Source organism: Pan paniscus, chromosome 11, assembly GCF_029289425.2.
Source record: "Pan paniscus chromosome 11, NHGRI_mPanPan1-v2.0_pri, whole genome shotgun sequence".
In the NCBI taxonomy this organism is placed as follows: domain Eukaryota; kingdom Metazoa; phylum Chordata; class Mammalia; order Primates; family Hominidae; genus Pan; species Pan paniscus.
The window spans coordinates 69324403-69336484 of NC_073260.2; the positions used below are offsets into that span (position 1 = coordinate 69324403).

The following is a 12082-nucleotide window of genomic DNA, read 5'->3' on the forward strand; positions in this document are numbered from 1 at the left end:
TGCTGCAAGAAAGGAACAGACGGCCTCTTCAGGAGCAAGTGTGCATACACCAGCACTGCATGCTCCATCCCAGAAGGGGCCTGAGCACTGGCAGCATGACTGAGAACTGTGATCTTTCTTTCAACTGAATTTGAATTTTTTTTTTGCCTAGAAACCTCGGGCTCTTTGTGTATAATCCAGAATTAGGTAATAATAGATTGATTTTCACTCTGTGTATGGCAAAGCAGAACAGATTGTAGAGGAGTGGCAATAAGCTTCTCAATTTTAATCTTATGGGGGAACCCATTTCCCCCATATAACCTCTTTCATTTTCAGTTCAAGTTGTAATACTTTAGAATCTCTGTGGCCTGCAGGGTCTCCAGTGATTTGGCAGATTAAAGGATTCTGTCTACTTAAAGTCCATCTATACCTAGTTTCACCCTACTTGAATCTTAAAGATCTGACAAAGAAAAAAAAAAAGCCTTTTCCAGAGGTTCTGGAAGCTCTAGAGCCCTATGCCAGATAGGAGTGTTGGGTTCATTGAACTAGGCAGGAAGATTCTCCTAATATCAGACACTGGACAAAATTTTTCAAGAACTCCAGGCTACCATCATTGTTTTTAGAAAGGAGAATACAATGGCACCTGCAGCCACCTACCCATTGACTCCTCTTCCTCAGAACAGATTGTATCTGATGACACACTCAGCCTGGTTTGGCTGTCATTCCTCCAGCCTCTTCTCCTGGGGCAGACACCCGAATGACAATTTCTGAATCACCCCTAACAGTTCAACTGAGATAGTAAACTCATGATGAGCTACCTTTTGTTCCCCAATGAGAAGCTTAATGTTGCTCAAATTGTCAGTAAATAGAACCCAGCTTTGGCAACAAATGAATGATGGAAAGAAAAAGGGTACAAGAGCATGTGGTCTAGTCTGGTGGTTCTGTATGAGACTTAGTGTCAGCAGTCTTGGTCTTATTCCCAGCAGCCTCTCTGACTCACTTTGGGCAGATCGTGTTGTGTTTTCTGGATGCTTTTTGGATCAGAAATGTGATTGTGGTTCACTTGGCCTAGCATCCTGAGCACAAGTTGCTAGTGAGGCACTTTGGCTGCAAATGCACAAAATATTGTCCACACAGCAGGTGAGTTACTACCCTTTAAAGACAACTCTCAGATGTCTGTCATCTGCAAGGAAGATGAATTTACAACAAGGCTGGCTGTGGAAGCTGACAGTAAGCTGGGACTAGGTGGGAAAGAGATTTCCTGGGAGAGATGGCTATGAAGGCTCTGAGGAGAAAGGAGCCAGAGTAGCTGGGGACAGGCCCAGTGTCCTTATTGGGCACAGCAGCCATAGTGCCTAGGAGCCATGGCATTTTTAGGGGTCCATGACAATATTTTAATTTTATTTATTTGAAAATTGGAAGGGTAAAATGAATATAATAATTTCTAGCCTACATCATATACCTCTTTATGCCAATGTAGTAATAAACTAAAATGTTAAGTTTACTTTATTTATTTTTATTTTTTTTAATGGAGGAATGAGCCCACAAAAGTCATAAAGATGCCCTGGGTAGGGAAAACTTTCAGCTCAGGACGCAAACCTGACCCCTGAGGAAGAGGAGAACCTGGGCCGATGGGAGCTGCTGAAGGGCCCCATGGCAGACAGAATGGCCTGCCCCTCTGCTATGCTTGGTCACTGCCTGGGAGCAGCCCAGAGTGGTGTGGTCTTGGTACAAACTCTCCTGCAGGTCCAAAGGTGAGGTGGCTGGAGACCCAGTCAATGATGGTTCCTTCAGCAAGTTCTCTTAAAGGGGATCTCTGTGGCCCCTGCAATTAGGTATCCAGGAAACAAAGTATTACACATACATTATAATACAAAGAATTGTAGCTCTCCTCCACTCAGTTCTCCCTGCTCATATCTCACAAAAAGATTCTGTTTCATTGGTAAGTCATGTTACAAAGGGCAATGAAGACTTCATCTCTGTCTTTGATATTCACATGAGTTCTTAGAGAACAGAAGCAGATTACAGAAGCTAACTGGTCATAGGCATTCTCCACTACTAGAATGTTCTCGTCAAGGCTGGCTGGCCACCAGGAGTGCTTTAGAGGGTTTCCAAGCTTGGGATATGGAGGAGTGACCTTCCCTCCATATCAGAGATTCTTTGATTCTATCTAGTCTGTCATTCCGATTCTTCCTTTAAAATTCCTGCCCAGAGGTGGCGAAGTGGAGCCTACAGTGGTTTCCAGCCTGCAGATATGTTTATTTGGCGCATACAAAGTTTAAAAAAATATGGTGGGGAGTGTTAGGCGTTGAATTGTGCACAGTCAAAATTCAAATGTTGAAGTCCTAACCCCCAGGACTTAGAATGTGACCTTGCTTGGACATAGATGGGTGCAGAGGTCATTAGGTAAGATGAGGTCATGCTGGAGTAGGGTGGGCCTCCAATCCAATATGACCGCAGTCCTGATTAAAAGGGGAACTTTGGGCACAGAGAGAAATGTACACAGGGAGAATGCCATGTAAAGATAAAGGCAGAGGCCTTCAAGCCAAGGAATGCCAAAGATTGCCAGCACACCACCAGAAGCCGGGAGAGAGGCCCAGAACAAATCCTTCCCTCACGGCCCTGAGAAGGAACAATCCCTGCTGACACCTTGATCCTTGACTTCTGGACTCCAGAACTGTGAGGCAATACATGTGTGCTGCTGAAGCCTCCCACTTTGCAGTATTTTGTGACAGCAGCCCTAGCAAACCACACAGGAAGCATCCCTTAAAAATGGATAGATTTGCCGTGAAAACCTGAATTCCAGGCTAGGATGGGGAAAGCCTGCAGCATGGGGCTGGGTGCTGGGCATCCGCTGCAGTAGACCCTGCTCTCTCAGGGAGGCTGGAGAACATGGGGGTGAGGGGCCAGGCTTCTCACCCCAAGCCGGTTATTGCCGCATAAGAATATGGGCCCAGGACTATCAGATGTTTTTATTTTTCCAGATAAGCTTGATTTCTGTTTCTCGATGTGGGAGAAATATGATTTCAAATGCTGGCTACTAATTTACCACTCTCTATTTTCTCCCTGACTCAATCAACTTCACTCATACACTTAATCTGGCTGCCTCCTCTGAGAAGTTGAGTTTGTAATCTCTGTTTATTCACTGTTGTGTGGTTTGGCAAAACGATAAGGTAAACTATATTCAAAGAAGATTATTCAGGGTATTCAGGATGTTGAACAACTTGCCACCAGGAGAAAGTGAGCTTTGACCTGTCCATTTTTCCCTTCTGCCATGTTGAGATGAGGACCTTTCTGAGACCATGTCTGTACATTAAATAACCATGTGTTGAGAGCCCACCACATACCGGGCTATGTACTAGATACACAGTAAATGTCCAGTGTATAAATGCATATGCTCCTCCTAATATTTGTTTCTGCTCTGCTCTTCATAATGGAGAAAAGGTATTCTTTATTTCCTTATTTTATTTTTTGGAGACAGGGTCTTGCTTATCACCCAGGCTGGAGTACAGTGGTGTGATCATAGCTTACTGCAACCTTGAACTCATAGGCTCAAGTGATTCTCCTGCCTCAGCCTCCCTAATAGCTAAGACCAGAGGTGCATGCTACCATGCCCAGCTAATTTTAAGAAAGCTTTTCTGTAGAGACAGGGGTCTCACTATGTTGCTCAGGCTGGTCTCAAGTTCCTGGCCTCAAGCAATGCTCCCGCCTCAGCCTCCCAAAGTGTTGGGATTACAGGCATGAGTCACTGCACCTGGCCAGGAATTCTTATTAACCAGAAATTATGTCATGGAAATGAAGATATTAAGCTGTAATTATTCTGAGCTTGTAAACAGAAAGGGCATTCTGTTGAAGCTGCATTGAATAGCACTTCTTTGTCATCACTCAAATGAATTCATAAAAAATTGCTAACAATGATAGCTTACCCTTTATACAAAACAGGCTATAGGGCAAGCATGGTTCTAGAATTGTGAATGGCATTGTAATTGTTAGACAGCTACAATGTACCAGGCACACGCTAAGCACTTTACATACATGACTCCATGTAATATTCATTGCCTCTATGAGGAAAGTATTTGATTGTCATTCTAGAGATCAGGAAATTGAGACCCAGACATACTCAGAAACTTGTTGAAGGTCACAGGGCTAGTAAGAAGTGGAGCAGGATTCAACCTCAGTTCTCTTCAATGCTAAGTCAAGGCTGTCTCCATTCTGCCACATGGTTTCTGTGTTTCACCAAGATGCCCCTAATGGAGGCCAGCCTCTGGGTCCAGAGCCCACAAAGACCTCCCAAGAGTGGTACCACACATTCACTCCTCCAAATTTCAGTGTCGATTGACTTGCATGCTATTAACAACACACAAATTGCCATATAGTTGGAATTCAAAATCTTAGTTGCACTCAAAAAACACATGGTGACATCTTGCATTAATTGTAAACATGTGCAGGAGGGTCTCTCCATGCCCTTTTAAGAATAGATGGTAAGCTTTGTGTGCTCTTCAGTCTTATGACTCAAATAAAGATTGCGAGGGAGTGGCTTCTCAGGTAATGTTCTATTTCTCTCCATGGGTGTGTTCAGCTTGTGAAAACTTAAGCACTTGACAGATGACACATCTACCTTTCTCTATGTATATTTTACTTGAATCAAAAGTAAGGAAAGTAAAAGGAATGGTCTCATCCTGTATTTAGCAGAGTGCAATGAACCCCATGGACCCATCTCTCAGCTGCAACATTTCTCCATCCACTCATGGCCAAACCTCTGTCAGCTGTAACTCATCCACTTCCTCCTCACCATTCCCGCTGGATTATTTAGAATGCAGAATCACACCATTTCGCCTGGACCTTTTCCCCTCCCCCACCCCCAACTCTTAACACTGTGCTCTGTCTGTGATTTTCAGGCCACTACATGTACGTGGACTCAGTTTATGTGAAGCACTTCCAGGAGGTGGCACAGCTCATCTCCCCGTTGACCACGGCCCCCATGGCTGGCTGCCTGTCATTTTATTACCAGATCCAGCAGGGGAATGACAATGTCTTTTCCCTTTACACTCGGGATGTGGCTGGCCTTTACGAGGAAATCTGGAAAGCAGACAGGCCAGGGAATGCTGCCTGGAACCTTGCGGAGGTCGAGTTCAATGCTCCTTACCCCATGGAGGTAGGTGTACTGGTGCGCACCAGCTGTGCACTGGCACTCTGCAGACATGACACACAGGGCTGGAGATGGAGAGGCTGTGCAGCCTCACACTCAGTCTGTCTTTTCTGCTGTGCCTCAACCGTACTCTTTCTCATCCTCAGCCCCTCTCCTGCTCTCCCTTCCTCTGTGTCCCCTTTGCCTGCCTCCTTTATCACCTTCATTTCCTAGCAAGAGTCATTTTTATGAGAACAAATATGGCTAAAGCCAGTTAACCAACTAGACTTCTTGGCGACCCTCTCCTTCTGAACCTTGCACTGTGGTCACAGAGGGTTCAAAAGAGGAGATCAGAACCCTCCAAGTAAAACTCAGTCTTGAGCTACCCTTCCTGAGAGCAGTTTTGAAGGTTTTCCTTACTTGAGTGAACTGTTTTGTTTTTTGTTTTTGTTTTTTTTTTTTTAGAAAAAGTGACTCATTTCTTTTTTTGCAGCATAAATAATGTCGTAAAATCAGAAATAAACTTGCTATTATGGCCCTAGTTTGAAAGAAGGCTTGATGCCTTCATTTTAAAACTTTTTCCAGTTATATAAGTGACGTGTTCAATGCAGAAGAATTAGAAAATTCAGAGAAATGAAATGAATTAAAATGCCCTCAGCCAACTTCACAAAGGGGAGGACTACTAACATTAAAGTTCTACTATCTTTTCGACCTTTTTCTAAGCCCATACATGAACACATGTCTGTATCTATGTATGTATTTCAGAAGCTACAAGTACTTTCAGTACTGACTATCCAGCCAAGTAGATAAAATTATCTCCGTATTTACAGACAAGAAGGAAGAAAACAGAATGTCCAAGAAATTGGACATTTTTTTCTAGGTCACACAGCTGGTGAATGCCAGAGAACTCAGTAACTAAGTTCGTGGACTAAAATCTGACCGAAAGCTGAGGAAGGAGGCCCAGCTCTGTCTGAGGACCCCTTAGGACCTCTAGAATCAGTGGGTGCAGCAATATGGTTGCTATAAGATTGCTATAAAGATTTGGAGCTATAAGTAGAGTCTTGGTTACCCCAAGTTATTAATATACTCCACTTTTCACTTTGTGCTTTTTGCAATATCTTCTCCAGTTCCCTTTAAAGTGCCAGAGAAACAGATTATTCCTCTGGATGGGTTTCGGTGGTGCCATCTGCTAGCCTGATGTAGAGCTGCAGAGAACAGGGTTAGGTCTTAGTTTCTGATGTGTTTCATCTACTGATGGCGTGCCTGCCTCTCCCCACACCCCCTTCCTATTTACCTCCCCACCTCCCCCCGCAAAAAAAAAACACTCTAGAGAGAGCACAGTGTCTCTTGCAGAATGTGTGCTATTTCCTATCCCAAAGTCCAACCAGGTCTCGATTTGTTCTTGCAGCCCAGTGGAAAATTTTCTGTGAGTTTGGGTTACGAGGAGGAAAAGAAATGCATGTACTGCTTCAAAAGTTTCCCGTCAAAGTCAGATGAGTCCCACACACACACTGACAGCGTTCTCTTTACCAACTCCTTCCATCCAACCATAAACTCCTTGGGCAACATTTGTCTGAATCAAATGTTGCTGAATTTTTAAAAATCAATACTTGAAAAGTTACAACTCTGGACACTACTAAACCTCAATACACATCCTTTGGGTCAACACATGTGATTTTGCTCTACTAGTCTGAACTATTCACTGGTGTTATTTGCTCTCACTCATCAGGAAAAGAAAGTTGTCCTGAAGAAATCAGTGAGTTTAATGTCATCACATTCTCAAGTGAATTTTGAGAAGGAAAACAAACATTGGAGACTGTCTGAACAAGAGAACACATTGGCACAGAGGCTGTGATTAGCAAATGCTGATCAGGAATAGCATTCTTTCCCCACCGGCTCAGTGTAAATTTTGCCATTCACTTTCTTTACCAGCTAGTGCCTTGAGAGCTAAATGTCATGGACCTGTGTTAAGTTTGTAATGTTAATTTGCCCCTTCTCATAAGTCCACATCTTTTCCTTCTTTCATAGCCCTTCCCCCTTGGCAAAGACAAACTTCTAGGCTTCCCCGTGGATTTTGGAGAGTTTAGGTACCAGGTCCTTATGGGACCATTACTGTTAAGGTGAAAGGTACTTTAAGAACTATTTTGTCCAAACTCTTTTTCTTTTCAAAAAATGAAGAAACCGAGGGCTGGAGAAGAATGGGCCTGCTCAAGCTAATTAGTGGCTAGCTAGGCTGGACCCTGAATAGAAGTTCAAGAGGGAGTCAACCTGCAGAAAAAAAAAAATATTTTTGAAACAGGGTCTCACTCTGTCACCCAGGCTGGAGTGCAGTGGAGTGATCTTGGCTCACTGCAATCTCTGCCTCCCAGGTTCAAGCAGTCCTCTCACCTCAGCCTCCCAAGTAGTTGGGACTACAGGCATGTGCCACCACACCCAGCTAATTTTTGTATTTTTTGTAAAGATGAGGTTTCGCCATGTTGCCCAGGCTGGTCTCAAACTCCTGAGCTCAAATGATCCACCCACCTCAGCCTCTCAAAGTGCTGGAATTACAGGCATGAACCACTGTGGCCAACCAACCTTCAGAAAAAGATAGAAAATTAGTTCAGAGCTTGTTATGTGCCTGACTCTGTGCTCGGATATTTGTATACATTATCTCATTTAATCTCCTCAACAGTCCTACAAGACAGGTGTTTTATAGATAAGAAAACTGAGACCCTGGGAGGTTAACTGATTGATATGGTTTGGCTGTGGCCCCACCAAAATCTCATCTTGAATTCCCACGTGTTGTAGGAGGGACCCAGTGGGAGGTAATTAAATTATGGGGGCAGTTCTTTCTCATGCCTTTCTCGTGATAGTGAATAAGTCTCATAAGATCTGACAGTTTTATAAGGATGAGTTTCCCTGCACAAGCTCTCTTCTCTTCTCTTTGCCTGCTTCCATCCACATAAGATGTGACTTGCTCCTCTTTGCCTTCTGCCATGATTGTGAGGCCTCCCCAGCCACATGGAACTGTAAGTCCATTAAACTCTTTTTCCAGTATAAATTACCCAGTCTCGGTATGTCTTTATTAGCAGCATTGAAACAGACTAATACAGTGATATATCCAGGCCCACCTAGCTAATAAGTGATGAAAATGGGATTTGAACTCTGGTCTGTCTGCTTCCAAGAAACTATTCTATTCAGAAGAAGCTGCAAACTAGAAGCCTAGAGGTCAAATCTAGTCCACAGTGGTGATCTGTCTGGCTGTGGAGTGGGGTTTTTCATTTTATTTTTGTTTTAATTTTCGAATTAATTGCCAGCATTGACAAACTCAAAGATTTCAGATAAAATCTAGAGTCAGATCCTCTTGATAATTTGCTAGATACAGAGACATTAGGCCTCGTATTTGTTTGCTAGGACTGCCCATAACAAAGTAGCACAAAACAGGTCGCTTAAGAAACAGAAATTTTGTATGTCATTGTTCTGGAGGCCAGAAGTTCATGATCAAGGTGCTGGCAGGGCTTGTTCCTTCTGAGGGCCATGAGAGAAAATCTGTCCTATGCCTCTCTCCCATTTCTGGTGGTGTGCTGGCAATCTTTGGCATTCCTTGGCTTGTAGCTCTCTGCCTTCATTTTCACATGGCATTCTGTGTGTGTGTGTGTGTGTGTGTGTATGTGTGTGAGAGAGTGTCTGCATCCAAATTTCTCCTTTTTATAAGGACACCAGTCGTTTAAATTAGAGGCTCACTCTACTTCAGCATGACCTCATCTTAACTAATTACATTTGCGGTGACCCTATTCCCAAATAAGGTCACATACTGAGATACTAGAGGTTGGCACTTCAACACAGGAATTGTGTGTGAGGGATGCAGGGGGACACAGGTCAACCCATAACAGGCCTGACTTCCCACATATCAGCAATTGATGAGGCTGAGTGACAGCTGCCCTTTTAGACAGGGTTTCTGTCTCTATTTCACAAGAGGCTGCACCATACCAAGCCCACTTCTGCATTTCTACTACTTGCCTGGACTTTGTAGGCACTGAAGTTTCAAGCCCTGTTCCATGCTGCGTCTTCTCAGGTTATTAACTCACACAAGAGGAATGCACACCTGGGTGGTTTTTCCAGCACAGGTGAAGGCTGTGCTGACATCTGATTCCCCCATGGTCACAGGCAGAAGGTGGTTGACTGAGCTCACAGTTAAAGTTGCTGGTAGAGAAGAAAGCAAAACTAAAGGGGTTGAAGTCACTGGCCCATGTTCTTTCTAACCATTGGAACATACCTGGACATGCTGAGATCGGGGTTCTCACCTCTGACTGTTGCATCTTTGTCCAGGCCTTGATGTAGAGTTCATATAGGAAGAAGTAAAGGAACTTAGAGGATGTTTGCTCCTGAGGGATGGCAGGGAGGTAAAAAAACAAAACAAAACAAAACAAAAAAAACAAAAAAAAAAACCTGGCCTACTTTCTTAGCTGATTTTCCTTTAATTGAAGTTCATAATGCTAATTAGTTCTGTAGTTCTAGCAGAAATGACATAGGCACTTCAGCTGACATTCAAGGAAGAGGGGCATATCCATCAATAAAAGGCAACTTTAGAGACTCTGTCTTGGTCCATTCAGGCTGCTATAACAAAATACCATAAACTAGGTAATTTATAAACAACAGAAATGTATTTCTTACAGTCCTGAAGTCTGGGAAGTCCTAGATCAAAGTATTGGCAGATCTGGCGTCCGCTGAGGGCCTGTTTCCTGGTCCATATAGCACCTACTCATTGTGTCCGCAAATTCCAGAAGGGGCAAATGAGCTCCCTTGGACCTCACTTATAAGGGTACCAATCCCATTCCAAAACCTAATCACCTCCCAAAAAGCCCCACCTTCTATTACCATTCCCTTAGGGGTTCATATGTCAACGTATGACTTTTGAGAATTTGTGAGTGTCCCACAGACACTCAGATCATAGCAGTTTCATTCTCCCAAAAAGAGACTGTAGGTTGAGGAGGGTGCTGCCCAAACTCATATTTGGAAATCTGATTCCATGAGTCCTTGTAACTTGGTTTCATCTGGTTTGATTGACATGTCATTTTAAATCATTAAGAGCACTTAAGCCAAACCGAAAATATGTGAACATGTGACAGCATGCCATTTTCCTCTGCAGGTTATTTTTGAAGTTGCTTTCAATGGTCCCAAGGGAGGTTATGTTGCCCTGGATGATATTTCATTCTCTCCTGTTCACTGCCAGAATCAGACAGGTGAGCATTCTCTATTTGTCATTGCATTTTGGGATGTTCCTGTTTCAACAGATGTTTGTGGTCAGAACTTGTTTTAATTGCTTTTAATTTTCATATCTTTCCCCTTCTCTCATCCTTAAAAAATTATTTAATCAAACGTCATTTTTCTGGAATATTACTCTCTTTTCCTCCCTCACAGAGGGAATCTAATGTTTCTGACACCATCAGCCAGTTGTCCTATCTTAGGAAGGTTTCATCTTTCCTTTCCAGGAAAAGAAAATTAAACAATACTAACTTATTCTCACACACTCACTCCATCTTTCTCTTTAGAGGATATCTTGGGCCCATAAATGGGTGGCTGGGTAGATGGACAAAGCTCTCACAATCTACTGAATAGAATAATATATTTTAAAAACCCTTTCCAACTGTATGTATCCAAAATTTATAAATGGTCTCATGTTTAAAGACGTTAGTATTTGGTAGACATCTCTAGATAGTTTTAGCTAAATAGCATGTGCTCTTAATTAAATTACTTTCCACTTCCAGGATGAACCCTCAAATTATTTTATCATGATCAGTTTTGAGATTTCATAAATTTGATGTTTAAAATGAGAGGATTATTTTTACTCTCTGGAAAAATAGGTAAGCAAATTGATTCAAAGTGAATTAGAAAGCAAATTTTTTATAATAAGAAGGATAATATAGTAATGATAACCCAGATAAATAAAATTGACCTTACTGTTTAGTGAATTTGTTTCCTTGAGAGACCAAGGGAGACATTATGGTCACCCCGCCTTATTAGTGAGCCCTTATTCTTGGTTATGTAGCATGGAAAGTAATTTATGAACTTGGCGTTTGAGGTCTTTCACTCAAGATAGAGTTGGTTTGTAATTTAATATGATTTCAGATACATTCCGCAAATCAGGGGACTAAGACATTTTTTTTTTTTTTTTGGGAAGGGGAACTGGGGGGTCTCGCTCTGTCACCCAGGCTAGAGTGCAGTGGTGCAGTCACAGCTCACCACAGCCTCAAACTCGTGGCCTCAAGTGATATTCCTGTCTCAGCCTTCTGGGCAGCTGAGACTGGCTAGTGTTTTGGTTTTTATTTTAGTAGAGATGAGGTCTCACTATGTTGTCCAGGCTGGTCTTGAACTCTTGAGCTCAAGGGATCCTCCCACTTTGTCCTCCCAAAGTGCTGGCATTACAGGTGTGAGCCACAGTTTACATGGAAAAATATTTTCAACTTGAGCTAAACTGTTACCCCGAAACTAGACAGAAATCTACTAATTTGCTGAAATTGAATACTATTTTTCCTAATTCTAATTTTTTAAAAGGTTGTAAAACAGATAGAACCAGATTAGATTTACATACTTTTTAGTGATTTAATCCAAACAATAATCAAAGATTAAAAGAGTCTCTAAATTTGACAGAACACAGAAACCAACATTGTTTTACTTCTCTACATTTGATTCCTCCCTAATCCTATCAGTTGATATTTCAATTACATTCATAGTAATTTTATAACCTCTTTATCATTATTTTTAGACAAAATCTTTTTTCTATCACTAGGCAGTGACACTGAAATTTATATTCCCTTGTTTTGTCTATGGTAGAAGAGGTGTTTATCTAATATCTGCGCTGGGCAGAGGGTGGGTGAAGAGGCAGCTGGAAGTAACAGAACCAACTGAATCACCCACAAGTAATGTTCAGAAATGCTCCTCCTTTTGAAAAAAAGAGAATTTGTGTGAGCTCTTTCCTACTACACAGGTGGT

The 12082-nt window shown here is 42.4% G+C and overlaps 1 protein-coding gene across 3 annotated transcripts in view; it reads left to right on the forward strand.

Annotated features, from left to right (window-relative positions):
* Positions 1-12082, forward strand: part of MAMDC2 (MAM domain containing 2) — a 176160-nt gene that overhangs the window by 77837 nt on the left and 86241 nt on the right. For all 3 annotated transcript variants that reach the window (XM_003806363.6, XM_034967604.3, XM_055091886.2), the window contains exons 6-7: positions 4878-5134; positions 10239-10332. In XM_003806363.6, the coding sequence (XP_003806411.1) occupies positions 4878-5134; positions 10239-10332 (351 nt within the window). The remainder of the gene's footprint in view (positions 1-4877; positions 5135-10238; positions 10333-12082) is intronic.